Source organism: Lolium perenne, chromosome 6 (genome assembly GCF_019359855.2).
Source record: "Lolium perenne isolate Kyuss_39 chromosome 6, Kyuss_2.0, whole genome shotgun sequence".
NCBI classification, from domain to species: domain Eukaryota; kingdom Viridiplantae; phylum Streptophyta; class Magnoliopsida; order Poales; family Poaceae; genus Lolium; species Lolium perenne.
In genome coordinates this window covers 242,777,546-242,794,247 of record NC_067249.2, presented here as the reverse complement: position 1 = coordinate 242,794,247, position 16,702 = coordinate 242,777,546, and the positions used below count along the sequence as shown (strand labels likewise).

At 48.2% G+C, this 16,702-nt stretch overlaps 1 protein-coding gene across 1 annotated transcript in view; it reads right to left on the bottom strand.

Annotated features, from left to right (window-relative positions):
* Positions 1-2,934: 2,934 nt before the first annotated feature.
* Positions 2,935-16,702, bottom strand: part of LOC127309914 (uncharacterized) — a 49,987-nt gene continuing 36,219 nt past the window's right edge. Inside the window, exons 3-6 of the mRNA XM_071822484.1 lie at positions 13,857-15,422; positions 5,286-5,679; positions 3,871-4,817; positions 2,935-3,777 (exon numbers count right to left, since the gene is read on the bottom strand). Coding sequence (XP_071678585.1) covers positions 2,935-3,777; positions 3,871-4,817; positions 5,286-5,679; positions 13,857-15,422 — 3,750 coding nt within the window. The remainder of the gene's footprint in view (positions 3,778-3,870; positions 4,818-5,285; positions 5,680-13,856; positions 15,423-16,702) is intronic.

The following is a 16,702-nucleotide window of genomic DNA, read 5'->3' as shown; positions in this document are numbered from 1 at the left end:
GAATTAACTTAAAAGCATTTGTGGTTGATTTTTAATTATTCTAAGGCAGAAAAGTCCCTGTCTTGTTTATTTTTCTACTTTAATTCTACAACAGATATAGGTTTGAATCAAGTGGCATTGTGTAGAGAAAACCCTAAGATTTCCAAATATATAAAATTTGTAAAATTTGGCCAAGTAGATTTGGAGATATTTGATTTCTAGCAAAGCATCTGAGAGCAATTTAACTGAAAAAGAATTAAACGAAATTTGAATCAAACGGGGGCGGGAAATGAAGTGGGCCGGCCCAGCTGCTGCCCGGGCCTGGCGTGCATGGCGCATGCACGTCGGGCATGCGCGGAGCACGCAGTGTCATCCGACGGCGCTGGGCCGTCGTCTTCCTCCCGAACCAGGGATCTTGCGGGGGCCATAACTTTCACCTCGGAGCTCGGATTAAGGCGGGGTTGGATGCGTTGGAAAGGTCTTTCCAAGGGCTTCAAAGTGGTATAGGTGTTGGAGGCTAGGGTGGCGAAAGTTTGGGCGGCTTTTGGTGTGGCCGCCGGCGAGTTTGTGGGCGCCGGTGAGCTGCGAGGAGGGCAATAGGGAGGCGCTAGGGAGAAGAGAGGGAGGCTGTGAGATGGTGTGGTGCTATCCAGGGCGATGGGGGGGGGGGGGGTTTATATAGTGTCCAGGGGAGAGGGGCGGGGCATGTCCGGCATGGTGGCCATGTCGCCGGGCGCGTCAGGTGCAGGGCTCCCTGGCACGGGCATGGTGTCATCCAGGGAGGTACTAGGGAGGGGTGAACGCGTGCACAGTGGCTGGCCCCAGGCGTCGTGTATAGGGCATGCTAGGACGAGGCCGACGTCGGCATTCCCTCGTCATGGCGTTGTCCTGGCGTGATTGAGAGTCCAATGGTCATGTCTAGCAGTTGCGTGGGAGTGAGAGGAGGCTATTGGCGCGGTGTGACGCGTTGGTTTGCAGTGTACATGCAGAGAGAAGGTGGTGTCCACGGGTTGGTGATCAAGTGACGTGGCATGAGTTTTGTGGTCGAGTCCTTGCTCTCCTCCACCAAGGGCCGTGTCTGGCAGGTGTCTAGGGTCTAGGGAAGTGTAGATGACATGGTGAGAGAGAGGGAAAAGGGCCAGGGCAGATGGGTGCATGGTGGTGATCATGTGAGTGGCATGGTGTGGCATTGGGTGGTGCAAGTGGGTTTTTGGGGTCAACTATGGTAGGGTGGTGTTCAGAGGAGTGAGGTGAGTTAACTTGACAAGGTGAGGGTGACCAGAGAGGGAGAAAGACAAGGGTTGGCATGGTGATGTCATTTGGAGTGGCATGGCATGGCTTTGGTTCTTTATGCATGTTTTTTTTCTTGTGTACCAAGGTGCTGCAAGCTTTAGTGGGGTGAGGTAAGTCCAGTAGATATGGTGGTAAGGTGAGAGGGGTCTAGGATGAGCACATATGATCAAAGTCAAAAAAATATGTGTGGCATATGTCATGTACTTGGCATGGTTGGTGTCATGGTGGTCATGTCAATGCTAGGTGATGTCATGAGAGTTGTTGTGGTACCATTGGCACTATAGATGAGCCATGGAGAAAAAGAAGGGGGGTGGTACATAGTTGGTGGAGTAGGTGTACCTTTATGTAATAATTTGATTCTCATGTAAAAAATCTCTTTTGTGTGTAACTTTTGCTATGCTTCTTCATAGATGGGTTTTCACTGATATTGGGCAGCCACTCAAGGCATTGGTTCGAAATTTGAGGTTGATTTGTGAAGATTCGAAAATTTGTTGGAATCTAGAATTTGTTTCAAAGTGGCATTTTGGTTTGACTATTGTGAGCAATGGTCAAAGATCTGGTCAAAGTGGTCAACATCAAAAGTGTTCATCTTGATGAGGTCTTGGATGAGGTGCAAAAAGTTGAGAGGGTTTGGTTTGAGAATCTCCCAATAAAAAGGCTCAAAGTGGGTATGATATTAAAATTCTCAATTTTGACCATTAGTGTATGTAAGCTAATTTTGATTTCATATTTGATTTGAGTTGAGTTTTTTGGTTCCAAATGTGTTAATAAGTGTTTATTAACCATTTCCAACCAATGGGGCAAGCCAAAAGGGTCTAGGTTAAAGATTTGCAAAATTGGCCATAACACATAAGAGGTGACATGTCAAATTTTCTTATTCTTGTAATTTGCTCCCCTTGCTTTACTTGGGCAAGGTTGAGGTTCAATTTAGTGTTAGATTATGTTTAGATATGGTTTCACACCATTTAGTCAAGGTAGAAGTGCATAGGACAAGAATTGGGTATTATGGCTATGTGTCACATATGCCTCTATGCATATGTTGCATTTGATTTTTAATTTGACTTGGCTTGACCCAATTGATGTTGTTGAGTGTTGAAATGGTATATAGGAGTGATCCAACCATTCACCACAATTCTGAGGGTCAAGATCCTCAATTTCACAAATTTGCTATTTGCTCTCATATGCCTCTATGGCATTATTACTTTCTTTTTAAAATCTTTTGTTTCACTTTGGATTGGGTTTGAGAAGTACTAGATAAGGTTTATGAAGGTTTTCCAATCCTCTAAATAAAGTGGAAAGGCCTAGGGTAAAGTTTTACAAAAATAGCCATAGGCACATATGCCTCTTTCTTATTTCATTTCTTTTTATTTTATTTTAACTTGGATAGTCAAAAGGGTGTGAGTTTTAGGGTTTCAGATTATTTCAAAAACTAATTTAAACAAGCAATCATGGCAATAGCACAAGAAATTAAACAAGATCTCTATGTATCAACTTAATTTAATAAAAGTTTTTGTTGGTTCCAAAATTTGGAACTAGGGAAATTCATTTTGTTTGTTTTGAAATTTTTGGGATGTTACAGCGGAGATCTTCAAGCTTCTCCCAAGTCGCCTCGTCCTCTGGCGTGCCTGTCCAATGAACCAAGACGTGCCAAACACCACGGCGCTACTGGGCCTTCAGCACGCGAGCCACACTCGCCGGGGCAGCCTCGAGACGCCCATCCGAAGTAGGTGGAAGAGCTGGTGGTGCAGAAGGAGGGTCGCCCCGGTAGGCCTTCAGGAGGCCGACGTTGAAGACGTCGTGGAGGCGCGAGCCCGCGAGCATCTCAAGACAGTAGGCGAGCGTGCCGATGCGCTCCAGCACACGGAAGGGACCGGCGTAATGAGGTCCCAACTTGCGCTTGGAGCGCGGGTCCAAGGACTGGGTCGTCCGGTGAAGAAGGCGGAGCCAGACCCAGTCGCCCACCGCAAACTCCGCCTCGCGATGGTGTGCATCATAGTACCTCCTGGCCAGCTGCTGAGCCTGAAGAAGTCGCTGGCGCGCCTCAACCAGTATCTCGTCGCGGGTACGCAGCAGGTCATCCGCCGTCTCAGTACGGGCCGTGCCCGACGCATAGGGAAGCATCGCCGGCGGTGGCCTCCCGTACACCACCTCAAAGGGAGTATCGTGCAGCACGGAGTGGTAGGACGTGTTGTAGCAGTACTCGGCCCACGCCAGCCAGTCCACCCAAGCTCGTGGACGATCCCCGGTGATGCAGTGCAGGTACATGGCGATGATCTTGTTGACGACCTCGGACTGGCCGTCCGTCTGAGGATGAAATGCCGTGCTCATTTGGAGCTTCATGCCCGCCAATCCAAAGAGGTCCCTCCAGACGTGACCCGTGAACACAGGATCACGATCACTGACGATGGAGGACGGAAACCCGTGGAGGCGAACGATGCCGTCGAAGAAGGCACGTGCCACGGACGCCGCCGTATAGGGATGGCCGAGGGCGATGAAGTGCGCATACTTGGAGAAGCGGTCAACCACCGTGAGGATGACGGACTTGCCGCCAACCTTCGGCAGCCCCTCGATGAAGTCCATGGAGATATCCGCCCACACCTGGGACGGCACGTCCAGCGGCTGCAGCAAGCCCGCCGGACGGAGCGTCTCCGTCTTGTTCCGCTGGCATGTGACACACGCCCGCACCCAGTCTCGCACCAGGGCGCCATCCCCTGGAATGTAAAAATCAGGGCGGAGACGGTGCAGGGTCTTCTGGACGCCCTCGTGACCTGCAGAATGTGCCAAGGACAAGGCCTGGTGGCGCAGGTCTCCATGATTCGGCACGAAGATGCGGCATCCATGCAGGAGTAGTCCCTCGTCCAGGCGCCATGGCGCGGCCAGCTCGCCGTCGGCCAGGCGCTGGCGCAGCTGCTGCGCAACCGCAGCCGCGGCAGTAGCGCGTCGAACCTCGTCGATGAAGGCGAAAGATGGCCCGGAGTGGATGCAGAGGGCTGCACCGACCGTGGGCACGTCCGCAGTGTCGTCAACGTCTCGGCGGGATAGGGCGTCGGCAACTGTGTTGAGGCGGCCGGGGCGGTACTCGACGATGAAGTCGAAACCGAAGAGCTTGCTGATCCACTGGTGCTGCGGCACGGTGGAGAGGCGCTGATCCAGCAAGAACTTCAGGCTGTAGTGGTCCATGCGCACACGGAATGTCCGGCCCCAAAAATACGCCCGCCAGTGGCGCACCGCCTGGACCAGCCCGATCAGCTCGCGCTCATATGCGGCGAGCTTGTGGTGGCGCGCGGCGAAGGGGCGACTAAAGAAAGCGATGGACCCTCGCCCTGGTGAAGGACGGCGCCGAAGCCAATGCCGGAGGCGTCGCAGTCCACCACGAACGGCTCGTCGAAGTTCGGCATCTGAAGAACGGGACCCGTCGTGAGTGCCCGCTGTAGGGCGGCGAAGGCCGTGGAACTCCTCGTCCCAGGAGAAGGCGTCGCGGCGACGCAGGCGCGTGAGAGGCTCGGCGATGAGGCCGAAGTCCTGGATGTACCGCCGGTAGTATCCTACGAGGCCCAAAAATCCGCGAAGAGTTCACGGCGACTGGGGCGTCGGCCAGGCGGCGATGGCGGCGACCTTGTCCGCGTCCATCGCGACACCGTCGGCGGAGATGAAGTGGCCCAAGTACGCGACGGAGGTCATGCCAAACGAGCACTTCGAGCGCTTGAGATGAAGACGATGCGCTCGAAGCTCGTTGAAGATGATGGCCACGTGCTGCAGGTGCTCCGCCCAGGATGCGCTGTAGATCAAAATTTCATCAAAGAAAACAAGCACAAAGCGGCGTAAGTAGGGGCTGAGCGCATCGTTCATCAGGGCCTGGAAGGTCGCCGGTGCGTTGGAGAGGCCGAACGGCATCACCAAAAACTCATAGTGGCCATGGTGAGTGCGGAATACCGTCTTGGCGATGTCGTCCGGGTGCATGCGCACCTGATGATAGCCCGAGCGCAAGTCGAGCTTGGTGAAGAAGCGCGCGCCATGCAGCTCGTCCAGGAGCTCATCCACGACGGGAATGGGGAACTTGTCCTTGGACGCGACGGTGTTGAGGGCGCGGAAGTCGATGCAGAAGCGCCACGTGCCGTCGGCCTTGCGCACAAGGAGCACGGGGGCGCAGAACGGCGACGTCGAGATCCGAATGATGCCCTGTGCTAGCATGACCACCACCTGGCGCTCGAGCTCGTCCTTCTGCAGCTGGGGGTACTGGTACGGCCGCACGGCTACGGGTGCCGTGTTTGGCAGCAGGTGTATGCGGTGGTCACAGGGTCGCGAGGGAGGGAGGCCCTGCGGCTCGTCGAAGAGGTCGCCGTGCTGCTGCAGTAAGTCGGCCAGGAGCAGATGCGCCTCGTCAAGCGCGGCGGCCATCAGGTGGAGCTGCGGGGATGTGTGATACGTCTCCGACGTATCGATAATTTCTTATGTTCCATGCCACATTATTGATGTTATCTACATGTTTTATGCACACTTTATGTCATATTCGTGCATTTTCTGGAACTAACCTATTAACAAGATGCCGAAGAGCCAGTTGCTGTTTTCTGCTGTTTTTGGTTTCAGAAATCCTAGTAACGAAATATTCTCGGAATTGGACGAAATCAACGCCCAGGGTCCTATTTTGCCACGAAGCTTCCAGAAGACCGAAGAGGAGACGAAGTGGGGCCACGAGGTGGCCACACCCTAGGGCGGCGCGGCCCCCCCCTTGGCCGCGCGGCCCTGTGGTGTGGGCCCCTCGTGCCGCCTCCTGACCTACCCTTCCGCCTACTTAAAGCCTCCGTCGCGAAACCCCCAGTACCGAGAGCCACGATACGGAAATCCTTACTGAGACGCCGCCGCCGCCGATCCCATCTCGGGGGATTCAGGAGATCGCCTCCGGCACCCTGCCGGAGAGGGGATTCATCTCCCGGAGGACTCTACGCCGCCATGGTCGCCTCCGGAGTGATGTGTGAGTAGTCTACCCCTGGACTATGGGTCCATAGCGGTAGCTAGATGGTTGTCTTCTCCCCATTGTGCTTCATTGTCGGATCTTGTGAGCTGCCTAACATGATCAAGATCATCTATCTGTAATTCTATATGTTGCGTTTGTTGGGATCCGATGAATAGAGAATACTTGTTATGTTGATTATCAAAGTTATGTCTATGTGTTGTTTATGATCTTGCATGCTCTCCGTTACTAGTAGATGCTCTGGCCAAGTAGATGCTTGTAACTCCAAGAGGGAGTATTTATGCTCGATAGTGGGTTCATGTCTCCGTGAATCTGGGGGAGTGACAGAAACCTCTAAGATTATGGATGTGCTGTTGCCACTAGGGATAAAACATTGGTGCTATGTTCAAGGATGTAGTTACTGATTACATTACGTGCAATACTTAATGAAATTGTCTGTTGTTAGCAACTTAATACTGGAGGGGGTTCGGATGATAACCTGAAGGTGGACTTTTTAGGCATAGATGCATGCTGGATAGCGGTCTATGTACTTTGTCGTAATGCCCAATTAAATCTCACTATACTCATCATAATATGTATGTGCATGGTCATGCCCTCTTTATTTGTCAATTGCCCAACTGTAATTTGTTCACCCAACATGCTGTTTATCTTATGGGAGAGACACCTCTAGTGAATTGTGGACCCCGGTCCAATTCTCTATACTGAAATACAATCTACTGCAATACTTGTTCTACTGTTTTCTGCAAACAATCATCTTCCACACAATACGGTTAATCCTTTGTTACAGCAAGCCGGTGAGATTGACAACCTCACTGTTTCGTTGGGGCAAAGTACTTTGGTTGTGTTGTGCAGGTTCCACGTTGGCGCCGGAATCTCTGGTGTTGCGCCGCACTACATCCCGCCGCCATCAACCTTCAACGTGCTTCTTGACTCCTACTGGTTCGATTAAACCTTGGTTTCTTACTGAGGGAAACTTGCCGCTGTGCGCATCACACCTTCCTCTTGGGGTTCCCAACGGACGTGTCAACCACACGCATCAAGCAAATTTCTGGCGCCGTTGCCGGGGAGATCAAGACACGCTGCAAGGGGAGTCTCCACTTCCCAATCTCTTTACTTTGTTTTTGTCTTGCTTAGTTTTATTTACTACTTTGTTTGCTGCACTAAATCAAAATACAAAAAAATTAGTTGCTAGTTTTACTTTATTTGCTATCTTGTTTGCTATATCAAAAACACAAAAAAAATTAGTTACTTGCATTTACTTTATCTAGTTTGCTTTATTTACTGTTGCTAAAATGGCTACCCCTGAAAATACTAAGTTGTGTGACTTCACAACCACAAATAATAATGATTTCTTATGCACACCTATTGCTCCACCTGCTACTACAGCAGAATTCTTTGAAATTAAACCTGCTTTACTGAATCTTGTTATGCGAGAGCAATTTTCTGGTGTTAGTTCTGATGATGCTGCTGCCCATCTTAATAATTTTGTTGAACTATGTGAAATGCAAAAATATAAAGATGTAGATGGTGATATTATAAAATTAAAATTGTTCCCTTTCTCATTAAGAGGAAGAGCTAAAGATTGGTTGCTATCTCTGCCTAAGAATAGTATTGATTCATGGACTAAATGCAAGGATGCTTTTATTGGTAGATATTATCCCCCTGCTAAAATTATATCTTTGAGGAGTAGCATAATGAATTTTAAACAATTAGATACTGAACATGTTGCTCAAGCTTGGGAAAGAATGAAATCTCTGGTTAAAAATTGCCCAACCCATGGACTGACTACTTGGATGATCATCCAAACCTTCTATGCAGGACTAAATTTTTCTTCGCGGAATTTATTGGATTCAGCTGCTGGAGGTACCTTTATGTCCATCACTCTTGGTGAAGCAACAAAGCTTCTTGATAATATGATGATCAACTACTCTGAATGGCACACGGAAAGAGCTCCACAAGGTAAGAAGGTAAATTCTGTCGAAGAAACCTCTTCCTTGAGTGATAAGATTGATGCTATTATGTCTATGCTTATGAATGGTAGGCCTAATGTTAATTCTAATAATGTTCCGTTAGCGTCATTAGTTGCTCAAAAAGAATATGTTGATGTGAATTTCATTAAAAATAACAATTACAATGATTCTAGGCCATATCCTGCTAATGGTAACTCTTATGGTAGATATGTTTCACCTAATGAAGAAAAGATGCTAGAAATTGAAAGATCCACCAAGAGCTTTATGCAATCACAATATGAGCAAAATAAATTGTTTACTAAAACTATGAATGAGCAATCTACCTTGTTGAAGAATATAGGGAATCAACTTGAAAATCTGAATAGGGAGATCTCGGGGTTGCAAACTAAACTTGCTAATGCTGAAAACCGAATCTCATACATGTCTGCATCACAATCTTCTTTAATTAATAAAATGGCTGCTAAACCTGAGGATTTAGATAATAAAATTACTACTACAGCAAATGCCATCCAAGTTAGAATTAATGAGAATATAAGATTAATGGCTGAACTGCGTGCTAGGTGGGATAGAGAAGAAAATGAAAAACTAGCTAAAGAGAAGAATGTAGCTAAAGTTTGGACTATTATCATGACTAGTAATGCTAATGCTACACATGTTGCTGCACCTCCTACTATTAATAATAAAAGAATTGGTGTTAGCAATGTTTCCACTTCAAATGCAAAGCGTGAGAAACTGCCTGAAATTGCTAAAACTCCTGAAACTGCCTGTGATAAAACTGCTGAATTTTTTTCCAACATTGGGGATGATGATCCCATTGCTTTAGATTATAATGGTTTGAATTTTGATGATTGCCACATCTCTGAAGTTATAAAGTTCTTGCAAAAACTTGCTAACAGTCCTAATGCTAGTGCTATAAATTTGGCTTTCACGCAACATATTACAAATGCTCTCATAAAAGCTAGAGAAGAGAAACTAGAGCACGAAGCCTCTATTCCTAGAAAGCTAGAGGATGGTTGGGAGCCCATCATTAAGATGAAGGTTAAAGATTTTGATTGTAATGCTTTATGTGATCTTGGTGCAAGTATTTCTGTTATGCCTAAGAAAATTTATAATATGCTTGACTTGCCACCGCTGAAAAATTGTTATTTGGATGTTAATCTTGCTGATCATTCTACAAAGAAACCTTTGGGGAAAGTTGATAATGTTCGCATTACCGTTAACAATAACCTTGTCCCCGTTGATTTTGTTGTCTTGGATATTGAATGCAATGCATCTTGTCCCATCATATTGGGAAGACCTTTTCTTCGAACTGTTGGTGCTACTATTGATATGAAGGAAGGTAATATAAAATATCAATTTCCTCTCAAGAAAGGTATGGAACACTTCCCTAGAAAGAGAATGAAGTTACCTTTTGATTCTATTATTAGAACAAATTATGATGTTGATACTTCGTCTCTTGACAATTCTTGATACACACTTTCTGCGCCTAGCTGAAAGGCGTTAAAGAAAAGCGCTTATGGGAGACAACCCATGTTTTTACCTACAGTACTTTGTTTTTATTTTGTGTCTTGGAAGTTGTTTACTACTGTAGCAACCTCTCCTTATCTTAGTTTAGTGTTTTATTATGCCAAGTAAAGTCGTTGATAGAAAAGTTCATACTAGATTTGGATTACTGCGCAGAAACAGATTTCTTTGCTGTCACGAATCTGGGCTGTTTTCTCTGTAGGTAACTCAGAAAATTATGCCAATTTACGTGAGTGATCCCCAGATATGTACGCAACTTTCATTAAATTTGAGCATTTTCATTTGAGCAAGTCTGGTGCCTCGATAAAATTCGTCAATACGAACTGTTCTGTTTTGACAGATTCTGCCTTTTATTTCGCATTGCCTCTTTTGCTATGTTGGATGAATTTCTTTGATCCATTAATGTCCAGTAGCTTTATGCAATGTCCAGAAGTGTTAAGAATGATTGTGTCACCTCTGAACATGATTAAATTTTATTGTCGCTAACCCTCTAATGAGTTGTTCTAAGTTTGGTGTGGAGGAAGTTTTCAAGGATCAAGAGAGGAGTATGATGCAACATGATCAAGGAGAGTGAAAGCTCTAAGCTTGGGGATGCCCCGGTGGTTCACCCCTGCATATTCTAAGAAGACTCAAGCGTCTAAGCTTGGGGATGCCTTGGGCATCCCCTTCTTCATCGACAACATTATCAGGTTCCTCCCCTGAAACTATATTTTTATTCCATCACATCTTATGTGCTTTTCTTGGAGCGTTGGTTTGTTTTTGTTTTTTTTGTTTTGTTTGAATAAAATGGATCCTAGCATTCACTTTATGGGAGAGAGACACGCTCCGCTGTAGCATATGGACAAGTATGTCCTTAGGCTCTACTCATAGTATTCATGGCGAAGTTTCTTCTTCGTTAAATTGTTATATGGTTGGAATTGGAAAATGATACATGTAGTAATTGCTATAAATGTCTTGGGTAATGTGATACTTGGCAATTGTTGTGCTCATGTTTAAGCTCTTGCATCATATGCTTTGCACCCATTAATGAAGAAATACATAGAGCATGCTAAAATTTGGTTTGCATATTTGGTTTCTCTAAGGTCTAGATAATTTCTAGTATTGAGTTTGAACAACAAGGAAGACGGTGTAGAGTCTTATAATGTTTACAATATGTCTTTTATGTGAGTTTTGCTGCACCGGTTCATCCTTGTGTTTGTTTCAAATAAGCCTTGCTAGCCTAAACCTTGTATCGAGAGGGAATACCTCTCATGCATCCAAAATACTTGAGCCAACCACTATGCCATTTGTGTCCACCATACCTACCTACTACATGGTATTTTCCGCCATTCCAAAGTAAATTGCTTGAGTGCTACCTTTAAAATTCCATCATTCACCTTTGCAATATATAGCTCATGGGACAAATAGCTTAAAAACTATTGTGGTATTGAATATGTACTTATGCACTTTATCTCTTATTAAGTTGCTTGTTGTGCGATAACCATGTTCACTGGGGACGCCATCAACTACTCTTTGTTGAATTTCATGTGAGTTGCTATGCATGTTCGTCTTGTCTGAAGTAAGAGAGATCTACCACCTTATGGTTAAGCATGCATATTGTTAGAGAAGAACATTGGGCCGCTAACTAAAGCCATGATCCATGGTGGAAGTTTCAGTTTTGGACATATATCCTCAATCTCATATGAGAAAATTATTAATTGTTGTTACATGCTTATGCATAAAAGAGGAGTCCATTATCTGTTGTCTATGTTGTCCCGGTATGGATGTCTAAGTTGAGAATAATCAATAGCGAGAAATCCAATGCGAGCTTTCTCCTTAGACCTTTGTACAGGCGGCATAGAGGTACCCCTTTGTGACACTTGGTTAAAACATGTGCATTGTGATGATCCGGTAGTCCAAGCTAATTAGGACAAGGTGCGGGCACTATTAGTATACTATGCATGAGGCTTGCAACTTGTAAGATATAATTTACATGATACATATGCTTTATTACTACCGTTGACAAAATTGGTTCATGTTTTCAAAATCAAAGCTCTAGCACAAATATAGCAATCGATGCTTTTCCTCTATGGAGGACCATTCTTTTACTTTCATTGTTGAGTCAGTTCACCTATTTCTCTCCACCTCAAGAAGCAAACACTTGTGTGAACTGTGCATTGATTCCTTACATATTTGCATATTGCACTTATTATATTACTCTATGTTGACAATATCCATGAGATATACATGTTATAAGTTGAAAGCAACCGCTGAAACTTAATCTTCCTTTGTGTTGCTTCAATACCTTTACTTTGATTTATTGCTTTATGAGTTAACTCTTATGCAAGACTTATTGATGCTTGTCTTGAAGTACTATTCATGAAAAGTCTTTGCTATATGATTCACTTGTTTACTCATGTCATATACATTGTTTTGATCGCTGCATTCACTACATATGCTTTACAAATAGTATGATCAAGGTTATGATGGCATGTCACTCCAGAAATTATCTGTGTTATCGTTTTACCTGCTCGGGACGAGCAGAACTAAGCTTGGGGATGCTGATACGTCTCCGACGTATCGATAATTTCTTATGTTCCATGCCACATTATTGATGTTATCTACATGTTTTATGCACACTTTATGTCATATTCGTGCATTTTCTGGAACTAACCTATTAACAAGATGCCGAAGAGCCGATTCTTTGTTTTCTGTTTTTGGTTTCAGAAATCCTAGTAACAAAATATTCTCGGAATTGGACGAAATCAACGCCCAGGGTCCTATTTTGCCACGAAGCTTCCAGAAGACCGAAGAGGAGACGAAGTGGGGCCACGAGGTGGCCACACCCTAGGGCGGTGCGGCCCCCCCTTGGCCACGCGGCCCTGTGGTGTGGGCCCCTCGTGCCGCCTCCTGACCTGCCCTTCCGCCTACTTAAAGCCTCTGTCGCGAAACCCCCAGTACCGAGAGCCACGATACGGAAAACCTTACTGAGACGCCGCCGCCGCCGATCCCATCTCGGGGGATTCAGGAGATCGCCTCCGGCACCCTGCCGGAGAGGGGATTCATCTCCCAGAGGACTCTACGCCGCCATGGTCGCCTCCAGAGTGATGTGTGAGTAGTCTACCCCTGGACTATGGGTCCATAGCAGTAGCTAGATGGTTGTCTTCTCCCCATTGTGCTTCATTGTCGGATCTTGTGAGCTGCCTAACATGATCAAGATCATCTATCTGTAATTCTATATGTTGCGTTTGTTGGGATCCGATGAATAGAGAATACTTGTTATGTTGATTATCAAAGTTATGTCTATGTGTTGTTTATGATCTTGCATGCTCTCCGTTACTAGTAGATGCTCTGGCCAAGTAGATGCTTGTAACTCCAAGAGGGAGTATTTATGCTCGATAGTGGGTTCATGTCTCCGTGAATCTGGGGGAGTGACAGAAACCTCTAAGATTATGGATGTGCTGTTGCCACTAGGGATAAAACATTGGTGCTATGTTCAAGGATGTAGTTACTGATTACATTACGCGCAATACTTAATGCAATTGTCTGTTGTTAGCAACTTAATACTGGAGGGGGTTCGGATGATAACCTGAAGGTGGACTTTTTAGGCATAGATGCATGCTGGATAGCAGTCTATGTACTTTGTTGTAATGCCCAATTAAATCTCACTATACTCATCATAATATGTATGTGCATGGTCATGCCCTCTTTATTTGTCAATTGCCCAACTGTAATTTGTTCACCCAACATGCTGTTTATCTTATGGGAGAGACACCTCTACTGAACTGTGGACCCCGGTCCAATTCTCTATACTGAAATACAATCTACTGCAATACTTGTTCTACTGTTTTCTGCAAACAATCATCTTCCACACAATACGGTTAATCCTTTGTTACAGCAAGCCGGTGAGATTGACAACCTCACTGTTTCGTTGGGGCAAAGTACTTTGGTTGTGTTGTGCAGGTTCCACGTTGGCGCCGGAATCTCTGGTGTTGCGCCGCACTACATCCCGCCGCCATCAACCTTCAACGTGCGTCTTGACTCCTACTGGTTCGATTAAACCTTGGTTTCTTACTGAGGGAAACTTGCCGCTGTGCGCATCACACCTTCCTCTTGGGGTTCCCAACGGACGTGTCAACCACACGCATCAATGTGCCAGTGCTGCCCACGCCCGTCCAGTGAACACGGCGGCCGCCCTCGCGCCAGAAGATGAGGGACAGCACGTCGAGGTCCCACAGGATGGGGCCTAAGGTGCTCAGGAAGTCGAGGCCGAGGATGAAGTCATAGCAGCCCAAGTCGATGCCGACGCAGTCGATGGAGAACGGCTCGTCGCCTACGAGCACGGGAACCTGTCGCGCCACGCCCTGGCACGTAAGATGGTCCCCGTTGGCGACGGTGACGCTGTACTTCTCCGATCCCGCCGGCTGGAGAGCGAGGCGGCGCATGGCGGTGTTGGACAGGAAGTTGTGCGTGGAGCCCGTGTCCACCAGCGCAGTGAGACGCTCCCCATTGATCGTCACCGGAAGCAGCATCGTCTTTGCTGTCTTGATGCCCGCCATAGCATGAAGAGAGACGACGAAGGTGGACGCGTCGACCGGCACGTAGGTCGTGACACCGGCCTCAGTGACGGTGGCGGCCGCGAGCTCGGCGGTGAGGGCCTCAACATCGGCGTCATTGACGGTCTCCAGGTAGAAGAGGCAGGCGCACGTGTGGCCCGACGCGTACTTCTCGTCGCAGTTGAAGCATAGCCCCTGGCGGCGCCGCTCAAGCTGCTCCGCAGCCGTCAGCCGCTTGAAGGGGCGAGTCGGCGCAGGAGGGCCTGCAGGCGCGGTGGGGCGGTGGGCGTCGGGGCGGGGCGCGGGACGAGCGCTGCCATGTTGCGCGTAGACCTGTTGCATGGCGAGGGCGCGCTGCTCGTAGGCCCGTGCGTAGTACATGGCCGTCTGCAGGTCCGCCGGCTCGCGCATCTCGATGTCGATGTGGATGTAGTCGGGGAGGCCGCCGACGAAGAGATCGGCGCGCTGCCGTGCTGAGACGCCCGGGGCGTGGCACTCGAGCGCCTGAAAGCGGTCGGCGAAGTCCTGGACCGTGGTGGTGAAGGCGAGGCGTCCCAGCTCGGCGAGGCGGCTGCCGCGGAGGGTCGGCCCAAACCGCTGGAGGCACAGGTCGCGGAAACGCTCCCAGGGCGGCATCCCGCCCTCGTCCTGCTCGAGGGTGTAGTACCAAGTCTGCGCGGCGCCCCGTAGGTGATAGGAGGCGATCCACGTGCGGTCGGCGCTGAGCGTCCGCTGCCCCCGAAAAAACTGCTCACACTGGTTCAGCCAGTTCAGGGGGTCGGTGGCGTCGTCGTAGGTGGCGAACTCCAGCTTGGTGAAGCGGGGCGGCTGCTGTGCCAGAGGCGTGACCTCGGGGGCGCCCTCCTGGCGGCCCGGGTTGAAGGACGTGCTCGCGGCGAAGGGGGCCGCAAACCTGCCAGGACCGCCAAAGGTGTGGGCGGGCTGCTGAACCGTCGTCCGCGCCGCAGTCTGAGTGTAGACGGGCGACGCGTCGGTCCATGTGGGAATTGGCGAGGGCGATGGCGGCCACCACGCGGGGTGGCCCTTGCTGACGGCGGAGGCGGGCGGTGTCAGGGTGGCGGACGGAACCGAAACGGCGGCCGGTGGGGGCGGCGGGTGCTGGCCGGCTGAAAGGATCGTATGCCGCACCTAGAGGGGGGGGGGGTGAATAGGTGCTAACCAATTTTTAGTTCTTTTTCAATTTAGGCTTGACACAAGAGGTAAATTCTCTAGATATGCAACTAAGTGAATTTACCTATATGACAAGGCTAACAACTAAGCAAGATATATCTAAGCAATATAGAGATAGAATAGGATAGAGGTAACCGAGAGTGGAGCACGCGATGACACGGAGATGATTCCCATAGTTCCCTTCCTTTGCAAGAAGGTACGTCTACGTTTGGAGGAGTGTGGTTGCTACGAAAGCCAAACCAACAGCCACGAAGGCTTCACTCAGATCTCCGGTGAGCAACGCCACGAAGGCCTAGCCCACTTCCACTAAGGGATTTCCTCGAGGCGGAAACCGGGCCTTTACAAGGTTCTTGGGGCACACATCCACAACCAAATTGGAGGCTCCCAAATCTATTACAACACAATAATCAACAACAATACATCAACACAAATCAACTAGGGAACCAAATAGGAACACTAGCATGAGATCCCTCAAACAAGAGAGGGGGAAATGAAGAACGCTTCGGTGAGGATGTAGATCGGTGTCTTCTCCTTCGAATCCCCAAAGATTAAGAGCTTTGGTTGGGGGAGGAAGGAGATCTTGCAAATCTTGTGTTCTTGAGGTGGCTCTAATGGTGGTGAAGCTTGGCAGATTTTTCTTGCAATGATTGAGCAACTTGTACCTTTGGAGAAGAAACCTATTTATATGGGTGGAGCTTTCAGATCTGACCGTTGGGGACGAATTCCACTTACACCGGAAGTTCCGGCCAGGATGGCCGGAAGTTCCGGCTTCCACCGGAAGTACCGGCCATTCGGGCCGGAACTTCCGCCCTTGATAAAATTCCTGCAAAGCAAAAGAAGGGGCGGAACTTGGGCGGAACTTCCGGTGGCCGGAAGTTCCGGCCAAGTTCCGGAAACTTGCGAAAACCTTACTGGACTATACTGAGCCACAAACATGGAATTCCGGAACTTGCCCGGAAGTTGGGCGGAAGTTCCGCTGACCGGAACTTCCGGCCAACTCCACCGGAACTTCCGGTCCTGAAGAGAAAACCTGAGCACAGACGTCGCTGAGAAGCTTCTGCTGAAAAAGTCAGGCCGGAACTTCCGCCAGATTAGGCCGGAACTTCCGCCAGATACAGAAAACCTGCAGAACTTCAGAACAGCTAAACCAATACACCGATCCAACATAATTTTTGATGGCTTGTACCTGTCTACATCAACACACATAAAAATATACATAGTGTTGACGTCAAACACAC